At 43.0% G+C, this 12,400-nt stretch overlaps 1 protein-coding gene across 1 annotated transcript in view; it reads right to left on the bottom strand.

The window, feature by feature from the left end:
• Positions 1–1,695: 1,695 nt before the first annotated feature.
• Positions 1,696–12,400, bottom strand: part of LOC123770606 (uncharacterized) — a 37,075-nt gene continuing 26,370 nt past the window's right edge. The window contains exon 4 of the mRNA XM_069301624.1: positions 1,696–2,164. Coding sequence (XP_069157725.1) covers positions 2,010–2,164 — 155 coding nt within the window. The 3' untranslated portion in view covers positions 1,696–2,009. The remainder of the gene's footprint in view (positions 2,165–12,400) is intronic.

Below are 12,400 nucleotides of genomic sequence, written 5' to 3'. Positions count from 1 at the left end.
ACCGACCATGTCTCCTGGCTGCTGGTCTGGTCACCGACCATGTCTCCTGGCTGCTGGTCTGGTCACCGACCATGTCTCCTGGCTGCTGGTCTGGTCACCGACCATGTCTCCTGGCTGCTGGTCTGGTCTCCGACCATGTCTCCTGGCTGCCTGTCTGGTCACCGACCATGTCTCCAGGCTGCTGGTCTGGTCACCGACCATGTCTCCTGGCTGCTGGTCTGGTCTCCGACCATGTCTCCTGGCTGCTGGTCTGGTCTCCGACCATGTCTCCTGGCTGCTGGTCTGGTCTCCGACCATGTCTCCTGGTCTGGTCTCCGACCATGTCTCCTGGCTGCTGGTCTGGTCACCGACCATGTCTCCTGGCTGCTGGTCTGGTCTCCGACCATGTCTCCTGGCTGCTGGTCTGGTCTCCGACCATGTCTCCTGGCTGCTGGTCTGGTCTCCGACCATGTCTCCTGGCTGCTGGTCTGGTCACCGACCATGTCTCCTGGTCTGGTCACCGACCAAGCCGCTATGGCTGCTGCTCTGGTCATCCAGGCTGTTAGACACGTCTGCTCACAGCCTAAAGTCACAGCCCGGTTGATCAAGTAACCTTTGGATATATTTATCATACAACCAACACACAATAACTTATACAAAGCACAAACATACACATGGTCTTGTTGTATGTCTTACTAAACCCAACTTGTGATAAAACTTTGATAAACCCGTCAGTGGTAAGAGTTCCAGCGAGGTCCTCGTATGTAGGAGGACATTGGTCTCTATGTTATGTACATCTGTAGATTACTGTACATCTACACATGTACATCTGTAGATTACTGTACATCTACACATGTACATCTGTAGATTACTGTACATCTACACATGTACATCTGTAGATTACTGTACATCTACACATGTACATCTGTAGATTACTGTACATCTACACATGTACATCTGTAGATTACTGTACATCTACACGTGTACATCTGTAGATTACTGTACATCTACACATGTACATCTGTAATTTACTGTACATCTACAAATGCACATCTGTAGATTACTGTACATCTACACATGTACATCTGAAATTTACTTTATATCTACACATGAACATCTATAGATTACTGTACATATACACATGTACATCTGTACTGTACATCTACACATATACATCTGCAGATTACTTTACATCTACACATGTACATCTGTAGATTACTGTACATCTACACATATACATCTGTAGATTACTGTACATCTGTAGATTACTGTACATCTGAAGATTACTGTACATCTACACATGTACATCTACACATATACATCTGTAGATTACTGTACATCTACACATGTACATCTGTAGATTACTGTACATCTACACATGTACATCTGTCGATTCCTGTACATCTACACATATACATCTGTAGATTACTGTACATCTACACATGTACATCTGTACTGTATATCTACACATATACATCTGTAGATTACTGTACATCTACACATGAACATCTGTAGATTACTGTACATCTACACATATACATCTGTAGATTACTGTACATCTACACATGAACATTTAATACTTGATGAGATGTACCCATCTCATTGAGAGATGTACATCATAATCATTGAGATGTAATGTACATCTACATTGGTCTCGTGAGGCTGGTCTCAACAACCAGCTTCTCGTAGATGTGTCCTTGTACATTATTGGTCTCGTGAGGCTGGTCTCAACAACCAGCTCCTCGTAGATGTGTCCTTGTACATTATTGGTCTCGTGAGGCAGGTCTCAACAACCAGCTCCTCGTAGATGTGTCCTTGTACATTATTGGTCTCGTGAGGCAGGTCTCAACAACCAGCTCCTCGTAGATGTGTCCTTGTACATTATTGGTCTCGTGAGGCTGGTCTCAACAACCAGCTCCTCGTAGATGTGTCCTTGTACATTATTGGTCTCGTGAGGCTGGTCTCAACAACCAGCTCCTCGTAGATGTGTCCTTGTACATTATTGGTCTCGTGAGGCTGGTCTCAACAATCTACCATATATCAACATTATTAAAATTGTTCAGCGACGCACTGAGCTCTTGGAGGTACTTCTTGTTCTCCTCACTGTCCCGGATCCCAATCGCAAGGAAGCGACCAGTGACGCCCCTCCGGTGAAGTTCTCGCAGCAGTCTCTCCCCTCCCACACCTGTAGATGAGAGGGAACACTGAAGCCCACACCTGGCTACTCTCCCCACCCACGCCTGTAGATGAGAGGGAACATTGAAGCCCACACCTGGCTACTCTCCCCACCCACACCTGTAGATGAGAGGGAACATTGAAGCCCACACCTGGCTACTCTCCCCACAGACGCCTGCAGATTACTGGTAACTCCTAACACCCATCTCTTATGGAGGAGGAGGAGGGTAGTGCTGCAGAGGAGGAGAGTAGTGGTGCAGAGGAGGAGGGAAGTGGTGCAGAGGAGGAGGAGGGTAGTAGTGCAGAGGAGGAGGAGGAGGAGGCGGGTAGTGGTGCAGAGGAGGAGGCGGGAAGTGATGCAGAGGAGGAGGAGGGTAGTGGTGCAGAGGAGGAGGAAAGTGGTGCAGAGGAGGAGGAGGGTAGTGGTGCAGAGAAGGAGGGTCGTGGTGCAGAGAAGGAGGAGGGTAGTGGTGCAGAGGAGGAGGAGGGTAGTGGTGCAGAGGAGGAGGATAGTGGTGCAGAGGGGGAGGAGGAGGGTAGTGGTGCAGAGGAGGAGGGTAGTGATGCAGAGGAGGAGAAGGAGGGTAGTGATGAAGAGGAGGAGGAGGGTAGTGGTGCAAAGGAGGAGGGTAGTGGTGCGGAGGAGGAGGAGGGTAGTGGTGCAGAGGAGAAGGGTAGTGGTGCAGAGGAGGACGGTAGTGGTGCAGAGGAGGAGGAGGGTAGTGGTGCAGAGGAGGAGGAGGGTAGTGGTGTGGAGGAGGAGGCGGGTAGTGGTGCAGAGGAGGAGGGTAGTTGTGCAGAGGAGGAGGAGGGTAGTGGTGCAGAGGAGAAGGGTAGTGGTGCAGAGGAGGAGGGTAGTGGTGCAAAGGAGGAGGAGGGTAGTGGTGCAGAGGAGGAGGAGGGTAGTGGTGTGGAGGAGGAGGCGGGTAGTGGTGCAGAAGTGGAGGAGAGTAGTCGTACAGAGGAGGAAGGTAGTGGTGCAAAGGAGGAGGAGGGTAGTGGTGCAGAGGAGGAGGAGGGTAGTAGTGCACAGGAGGTGGAGGGTAGTGGAGCAGAGGAGGAGGAGGGTAGTGGTGCAGAGGAGGAGGAGAGTAGTGGTGCAGAGGAGGAGGTAGTGGTGCAGACGAGGAGGAGGGTAGTGGTGCAGAAGAGGAGGAGGGTAGTGGTGTGAGGAGATGGTTCACCAGCTCACTTACAATAGTGCTCGTATGCCTGTGGGAGCCAGTACACTTGTAAAGTGCACTTGTTAAGTGGGCGGACTTAAGTTTGGTAACCAGCAACCGAAACATCTAGTGTTTGGGCTCATGTGAGAGCCCCAGTCATCAGCAGTCCACAAATGTTACCCTGGCCGGGGTGGCATGACTGTGGACAGTGCTAGAGCTGATAGCATCATCTCATTGTATGGCATGGAGCCAGACAACTTTGCGCGGGAACAGCTAGGCCGCAAGCGTGGGTGAGCTGTGGGCCTCCCGCGCTCGCTGGCCACTTGAGTCGTTGTCATGGAAACAGCCGCCATCTTAGTAAACATCTTGAGCCGCCATGTTGGTCGGCCATCTTGGAGTTGCCCTAGGGGCTATGCTACACCGTCGCTGATTGGATGAGAGGGGTAGGCCGCTGTATGCCTTCCTCTCATTGAATATTTCGAGAAGGACGCGGGAGTCGTCGGTGTGAGCATCATTCTGAACCCAGCTGCCACCTTGTCAAGACGCTTCCTGTACTTAATTCGGCCAAATTGAAGTATAGGGCGCCGTGGTGGCTGGACTACTCAATTGCTGATGCTTCCTGCTTCACCAACGACAGCGGTCGTCACAGAATCCGGCCGAAGTCGTCGCTTGGAGGGGTTTAAGACATTGTGTACAGTGGGATGAGGTACAGTGATCTGGGATCGTGGGGAATGTGCATACGAGCAGTAACGGACTCGTAGATCCCATACCAGTGTTGATTAGACTTGCTAGTGCTCTGTAGCAGTCGATGGGAACGGGGAAATTCGTGTCAGGGTTAAGGCAGATTTCCCATGTTTGTGTGAGACGCTATCGTTGAGCGCGTCACCTGGGTACGAACGGGGTTCGAGTGTGCGCCAATTTTTCGAATGAATACCACGTAAGGTATTACCGCCGCCTACGCCACCCTGTGCGAGCCAGCCACCTACAGCGGGGTGCCTGATGTATGAGAATGGTGTGTAGCCGGCAGTGTGAATGAGTAAGTACCTATGTGTGCATTTCTGGTGATTAGTAGTCTCTAAAGCTTGAATTCGAGGTCAAGTGTTCCGTCACATTGTCACGCAGCACCTGTTCAGGTGGAGTGGAGTGTGGGCGAGGAGATACTCACCTTTGTTTCATCTTGTCAGTCCAGAGGGACTTAAGTCAGGTGTGTACAGACGTACAGTGTGTGTGTGTGGATACACACGGGAACAGAGTATACATAGATTAGCCAAGGACTGAGAGGATGTCCATGTAATAATTATAGTATTCTATTGTGGTTTAATCATTTTTGATCGTCCGTGGGACGGAGCGATATCATTTCCATGTGTGGTCTTGCAGGTGTGGAATTCCAACACTGAGCGCTCAGGTATGTGTAACACCAGTGATTCCTGGCAATGATTATTGTGGAGTGTACCACAGTGTGGTCTTAATTTCTTGTATTGTTCCCAGGGCCGTGACAAGTGTGATTTATATTTATATATATATGTATTAACGTAATTTTGGTAGAATTTGGTGAGTGACGAGGCTGTCTGGAGAGACCGTCATCGCTCTATCGAGTAACGTAACTCTCGAGAGTGTTTATCGGCATGCGTGATTGATAAATCTCTCACCCATGTGATTTAAGGAGTGTGAGATTCTCCTTAGTGTTCCCAATAACGTTTGATAGCTGTAGGCTACATGTGTCAGCAGTAATTATATATATATATATATATATATATATATATATATATATATATATATATATATATATATATATATATATATATATATGTCGTACCTAGTAGCCAGAACGCACTTCCCAGCCTACTATGCAAGGCCCGATTTGCCTAATAAGCCAAGTTTTCATGAATTAATTGTTTTTCGACTACCTAACCTACCTAACCTAACCTAACCTAACTTTTTCGGCCACCTAACCCAACCCAACCTATAAAGATAGGTTAGGTTAGGTTAGGTAGGGTTGGTTAGGTTCGGTCATATATCTACGTTAATTTTAACTCCAATAAAAAAAAATTTACCTCATACATAATGAAATAGGTAGCTTTATCATTTCATAAGAAAAAAATTAGAAAAAATATATTAATTCAGGAAAACTTGGTTTATTAGGCAAATCGGGCCTTGCATAGTAGGCCGAGAAGTGCGTTCTGGCTACTAGGTACGACATATATATATATATATATATATGTATATATATATATATATATGTATATATATATATATATATATATGTCGTACCTAATAGCCAGAACGCACTTCTCAGCCTACTATTCAAGGCCCGATTTGCCTAATAAGCCAAGTTTTCATGAATTAATGTTTTTTCGTCTACCTAACCTACCTAACCTAACCTAACCTAGCTTTTTTTGGCTACCTAACCTAACCTTTCCTATAAATATAGGTTAGGTTAGGTTAGGTAGGGTTGGTTAGGTTCGGTCATATATCTACGTTAATTTTAAATCCAATAAAAAAAAATTGACCTCATACATAGAGAAAAGGGTTGCTTTATCATTTCATAAGAAAAAAATTATAGTAAATATATTAATTCAGGAAAACTTGGCATATTAGGCAAATCGGGCCTTGAATAGTAGGCTGAGAAGTGAGTTCTGGCTACTAGGTACGACATATATATATATATATATATATATATATATATATATATATATATATATATATATATATATGTCGTACCTAATAGCCAGAACTCACTTCTCAGCCTACTATGCAAGGCCCGATTTGCCTAATAAGCCAAGTTTTCCTGAATTAATATATTTTCTATAATTTTTTTCTCATGAAATGATAAAGCTGCCCTTTTCACTATGTATGAGGTCAATTTTTTTTATTGGAGTAAAAATTAACGTAGATATATGACCGAACCTAACCAACCCTACCTAACCTAACCTAACCTATCTTTATATGTTAGGTTAGGTTAGGTATCCGAAAAAGGTAGGTTAGGTTAGGTTAGGTAGGTTAGGTTGTCGAAAAACAATTAATTCATGAAAACTTGGCTTATTAGGCAAATCGGGCCTTGCATAGTAGGCTGATAAGTGCATTCTGGCTACTAGGTACGACATATATATATATATATATATATATATATATATATATATATATATATATATATATATATATATATATAAAATCGTAGTGTCACGGTGCCCAGTGTTATTGTGTTATTTACTGTGAGGTGATTGAAATATATTGACCTATGTTCTAGGGGTTATTGAGAGCATTGGGGTCATTTGCAACAGTAAGTAAGTGTGTGCAGTATTCAAATATTTGGAAATTAGAGTACTTGCCGTGTGTGTTATTGCAAAGGGGTTGTTATTTGATGGTGATTGTTGCTAGTGTTGAGCATCACCGTATGTGATTGCAGTTCAGTAAAGCCATTGTGGGGCAGTGTTCTAGAGGGTTCATGTCCTGTATGTTATTTTACTAGGTTCTGCAGTATTGTCATTGCAACCGGATTGTAACGTAAATCACTGTGATTTGTTAGTGTGATTTGTCATTGTCGTGGGTGAACTCGGCTGTAGACGAGTACTTGGGTACACATATTCTCCTGGTTATCTGGTAGGACATCGAAGTCCAGTATTCAGTGAGGTGATTGTGAGGCAATTAATATAACGTAACCAAGGGAACGCCCATTGCTTTAAGAGAATTTGTTCTTTGACAATTTGAGTAACGTAGAATACGTTTGGGTTAATTTACTTTCCTGCAAGCAGCTACGGTAGTCTCGAGGAGCCTAGCCATCAGCCAGATAAGAATTAGAGTATTGTCTGTCGTAATTAACGGTCAGTGGGCCGGGTAATTGACGTGTTTCAGGAAGTCAAAGTAATTAACCTCGATCCTTGTTTGAGCGACTCACACGAAGGCTACATTGTCCCATTAACGTAACGTTGTTATCTGCCCGGAAGTACCGGCACTTGATTGACTCGTGGGAGGAGTAACGTCATTTTAGAATAACGTAAACGTGGTGCTAATTACTGTTATTAGCCACCTGAATTGATCTGAGTATGGAAGGCTTAGACGGAATTCATACCTTAATGTAAATTGCTGAGCCAGTGTGAAAGGTTGCGTATTTTAATTGATTAATTATTGATCTTGAGGATAGTAATTAATTACTCTAAAGGTAATCACGAGTGATTACCGTTCTCTTAGCACTTTGGACATTGTAAATCAGAGTTTACCATCGCTGAGTGATTAGTAACCGATTAACGTAAATTAACGTAACTAGTAAAGAGATTAATCAGCTGTCTGGTAGTACAGGGATTAATGGGATTTTCTCACTGAATGCTCGACGGGTAGAGTGTTGTGAAATTTCCGCGTTACTAGTGACAGTTGTAAGAGTTGTTAATTTAACGTAAATGTTACCTTGTTATTAACGTAAATGCTATTTTGTTATTAACGTAAATCAATTGTTATTGATTGTTGATCGTCCGTGGGACGGAGTGTTAACGTAAGGATTAATTTGAGGAAGGGTGCTGGAGTTGCCAGTGAACCCATTAGTTATTGTTGTCATTGAAGGACTACTGATTTGATTGCATTGCAACCGCCGTTGCAGGTGTAGTGGTGCAGAGGAGTAGCAGGGTAGTGGTGCAGAGGAGTAGCAGGGTAATGGTGCAGAGGAGGAGGAGGGTAATGGTGCAGAGGAGTAGCAGGGTAGTGGTGCAGAGGAGTAGGAGGGTAGTGGTGCAGAGGAGTAGGAGGGGTAGTGGTGCAGAGGAGGAGGAGGATAGTGGTGCAGAGGAGGAGGAGGTTAGTGGTGCAGAGGAGTAGCAGGGTAGTGGTGCAGAGGAGTAGGAGGGTAGTGGAGCAGAGGAGGAGGAGGTTAGTGGTGCAGAGGAGTAGCAGGGTAGTGGTGCAGAGGAGTAGCAGGGTAGTGGTGCAGAGGAGTAGCAGGGTAGTGGTGCAGAGGAGTAGCAGGGTAGTGGTGCAGAGGAGGAGGAGGTTAGTGGTGCAGAGGAGTAGCAGGGTAGTGGTGCAGAGGAGTAGGAGGGTAGTGGTGCAGAGGAGTAGCAGGGTAATGGTGCAGAGGAGGAGGAGGGTAATGGTGCAGAGGAGTAGCAGGGTAGTGGTGCAGAGGAGTAGGAGGGTAGTGGTGCAGAGGAGTAGGAGGGTAGTGGTGCAGAGGAGGAGGAGGATAGTGGTGCAGAGGAGGAGGAGGTTAGTGGTGCAGAGGAGTAGCAGGGTAGTGGTGCAGAGGAGTAGGAGGGTAGTGGTGCAGAGGAGTAGCAGGGTAGTGGTGCAGAGGAGTAGCAGGGTAGTGGTGCAGAGGAGGAGGAGGGCAGTGGTGCAGAGGAGTAGCAGGGTAGTGGTGCAGAGGAGGAGGAAGGTAGTGGTGCAGAGGAGTAGCAGGGTAGTGGTGCAGAGGAGTAGCAGGGTAGTGGTGCAGAGGAGGAGGAGGGTAGTGTTGCAGTGGAGGAGGAGGGTAGTGGTGCAGAGGATGTGGGACATTTGGGGCTTGACTCTAAATTATTTAAATATTAATATAGTAAAATCAATTACGAAGGACCACCCGCTTTTATAGTAAAGAGGGAAACTAAGAAATTATGATCATTAGAAAATTCCTATATGAACCAGTAACTATGGATAAAATACTAGAGAATATGATCACTGAAATAATTAATGGGCTGTATAATTAAATGAATCAAAGCCTCAAACACCTACATTGGGGGGGGAGGGGGGTGGGGGTATTACTGGAACTCAATACGTCCAGGAACTAGTGTGGTTCGTTCACCAGTCCAATGTATAATAATCTAATCTTATGAATATTTATAGAGTCATTATCTTTATCTTCAAAGAGAACATAGACTACGAACATGAAATAATAAGTATAATAAACACATGTTAATCCAATGAACAGAGTTCTGCATGTAAAGGAGTACAGATAATAATCAAGGAATACAAAAGGAATCTTAGCTTAATGACGATTCCCCAGAAGTTAGTTACGACTCATCTTCTGATTCTCTTGGACTCGTCATAGAACACTGGGAGTTGATTAACATGGGAAATGACAGCTCGGAGAATTCTTCACACACGCTGTAAATCAAATTGGTTTCAGTAGTAACAAATTAAACTACTAGAAATCTATATTCAAGAAAATGAGATTAAACATAAGAGAAAATAATGACCTGTAGTTTTTTATTGTCGCACGGCGTCACAACAAGCTACCCAGCTATAAACCCACCCCTTATATGATGCATCAAATAAGGATCAAGGTACTTAGCTAATATGGGCACTGTGTAAGTTAAGGCTTGCCGAAGGTCGCGTCCTAGGTTCCAGTCTAGCCTATCCTAGATACTGACGCGCTTCACTGGCCGGTCACGTAGAGTTACATAGAACCAAATTTAACAGGTTCTGGCCGAATATCAAATTAATCTCTTGACCATTCGACTTGTTATGTAAAAGACACCAGCATAAAAGACAATACCTTCACACCAGTGAAGGTATTGTCTGCAAAGGTTCTTCACACCTCACAGTGGCGACTTTCTTCTAGAGATTTGATGGCGTCTACCCTGATGGTTGGGTAATGGCGTCTCTTCGTGAGCGCTTCGCCACATGAACACGTCTGCTCGTGAATGCTTCAACACGTGGACTGGCGTCTCTTCCGCCCCGCTCCGCGTCCCGCGTTTGTTACCCAAATTATTTATTATGGATATTATCATTTCTCGCAGTTGTGCTTGAAATGCTCGGGTTAGGACGGGTTTATTATTTGGAGGAGTTAAATATTATTATTTGCCCGTTTTATGATAGTAAACGAACAATGGAGAAGAATTAAAGTCTCTCCAGGGCATTCACGCGTGACGTTAATTTTATTACTAGATAACAGCTATAACTATAAACGCTCTATTTGGCTTTAATTGGAGATCAGTTTACCTGTAATTAATTATCACACAGAACACCGTTGTTTATAGAGAATCAAATTCAATTCTCAGACACATTGGATATAAATGTGTTTATTACAATCGAATCTGACGCAATACTGGCGTCGGGTGACGTAAGAATTCTAGCCTTATTTTACAGATGTAATTATTAGTACATGTGAACTCTACGTTGGGTTAATTTTATCACTACAATGATTAGTAGAATTAGTAATAATTACTGAGAATACAACAGTGTTGTATTTAGTGTTGGAAATTTCCAACATAACTCTGGGGGAAGGATTCTAGGGTCGTAGTGTAATGTGGAGTACTGACACCTATCCCGAAGTTGGTATTAATATTAGTATATTAGTATGTTAGTACACACATAACGAATGTCCCGTATTTGTCAAGGACATACAAGAAACTTAAGTCTTGCTAATTTCATGTCAAATGAAACATGTTATTATGAATTACCTAAGGGGGCATATCATTCTAAATCGTTATAAATTAAAAGTTGTTCAATTTGCTTATAAATTTTTTTATGAAATGGTTATAGAAAGGGCTGCAACTGGTCCAAGTTTCACCATCACACCCTAAACAGAAAAGGAGAAAAAAAATACACAACGTATTATGCAACGAATGTTCAACATTCTCAAATAATCTCAGGAAACACATGTGTCAACTAAAATGTCTACTATCTGCTGTAGAAGCACAAACTCTTGTAATAATTATAATATGCATGTGCAATATATTTATATTTTATTTTTTTATTTTTTTTATTTTTTTTATTTTTTTTTTTGCCAATATTTTTTTCTCGTTTGTTATCAAGGGATTTGCATGAAACTTCCACACCTTGCTCAATGGAAGCCTATCTGCAAGGGTGCCAATTATGAACGAAATCTGTCGAAGTCAAGCTCAGCTACAGGTGGCCGAACTTGGATCTTTATTTTACTCTGGAAAGTAATTTACACCTTCAAATTACTTCAGAGCTTTCATTTATTAATCAATTTACATGCAAATTACACCTTATATGTAGCGTTTGTGCTTCTACATAATCTAGTAGACATTTTAGTCCAAAGTCTATTTGTTGATTTTATAAAAATTTATAAATATCATATATTGCATATTTTTTTAGAAGGGTAACTTTGAAAAATTATATTATTGCACTAAACACTTTTTTGATAAAACTGATCCCTAGAATCCTTTATTATGTGCTTAATTTAATATCTGAGTGTTATAGAAATGATTTTAGTTAACACATGTGTTCCCTGAAACTATTTGAAAATTCGTTGCATAATTCGTTATTTATTTTTTTTCTCCTTTTCTGTTTAGGGTGTGATGATGAAACTTGGACCAGCTGCAGCCCTTTCTATAACCATTTCATAAAAAAATTTATAAGCAAATTGAACCACTTTTAATTTTACATTGATATGCCCCCTAAAGCTAATAATTAAGAAAGCCTACAATAAACTTGAGATTGGTGTCGCTATGACATGTAATGTGTATGTTACAAATCTCTAAGTCTGCAAACTCTCAGGTACTCTAGATAAATAATGTTACTTATAGCCTACACAATAATTAAAGATTTTAAATCATACAATTTAAACAACAGAATCTACTGTGATGGGAATGTCCTGGGTCATAGTGACTTGTAATGGTTTGTTACTTGACATCACACCGCGGTATCATCATAGTTATCTAAATTGGGTGTAAAAGGAATTACTCTTGTTCAGAGTTGTAATAGGCTTGCAGATTCCGCCTACATTGTTGAGCAGCAGCTCTAGTGGGGCGGTTGCTCTGAGGATCAGAATTACTGTCCTCGGAAATTACTGGGGAAACTGGACCTGGCTGATGTTCTCGCTCAGCCAATTCAAGAGGAACCAGCTTCTCTAAAGTTTTTAGAGTAGTGTTGCCTCGGCATAAAACTTTAACTACTCTCAGGACACCTTGATGATCTGGATGAATGCCAACAATTTTGCCTATGGGCCACTCTGACCTTGGACCATCACTGTCGACTAGTACTAGGTCCCCTGGTTTTAATTGCACTTTATTGTAAGGACTCGAAGCTCCGTAGTGGTACTCTCGTAGAGCTGTGAGGTACTCTCGAGTCCACACCTCATTCCACCTGTTAATAACTCTGGAGAGATGCTGGTAGCTTTCCACCAAGTCACCTCTGGTCACATGTGACGG

This window comes from Procambarus clarkii, chromosome 46 (assembly GCF_040958095.1).
Source record: "Procambarus clarkii isolate CNS0578487 chromosome 46, FALCON_Pclarkii_2.0, whole genome shotgun sequence".
Taxonomy (NCBI): Eukaryota; Metazoa; Arthropoda; class Malacostraca; order Decapoda; family Cambaridae; genus Procambarus; species Procambarus clarkii.
The sequence above is the reverse complement of the archived record's forward strand: the minus strand, read 5'-3'. Positions and strand labels throughout refer to the sequence as shown.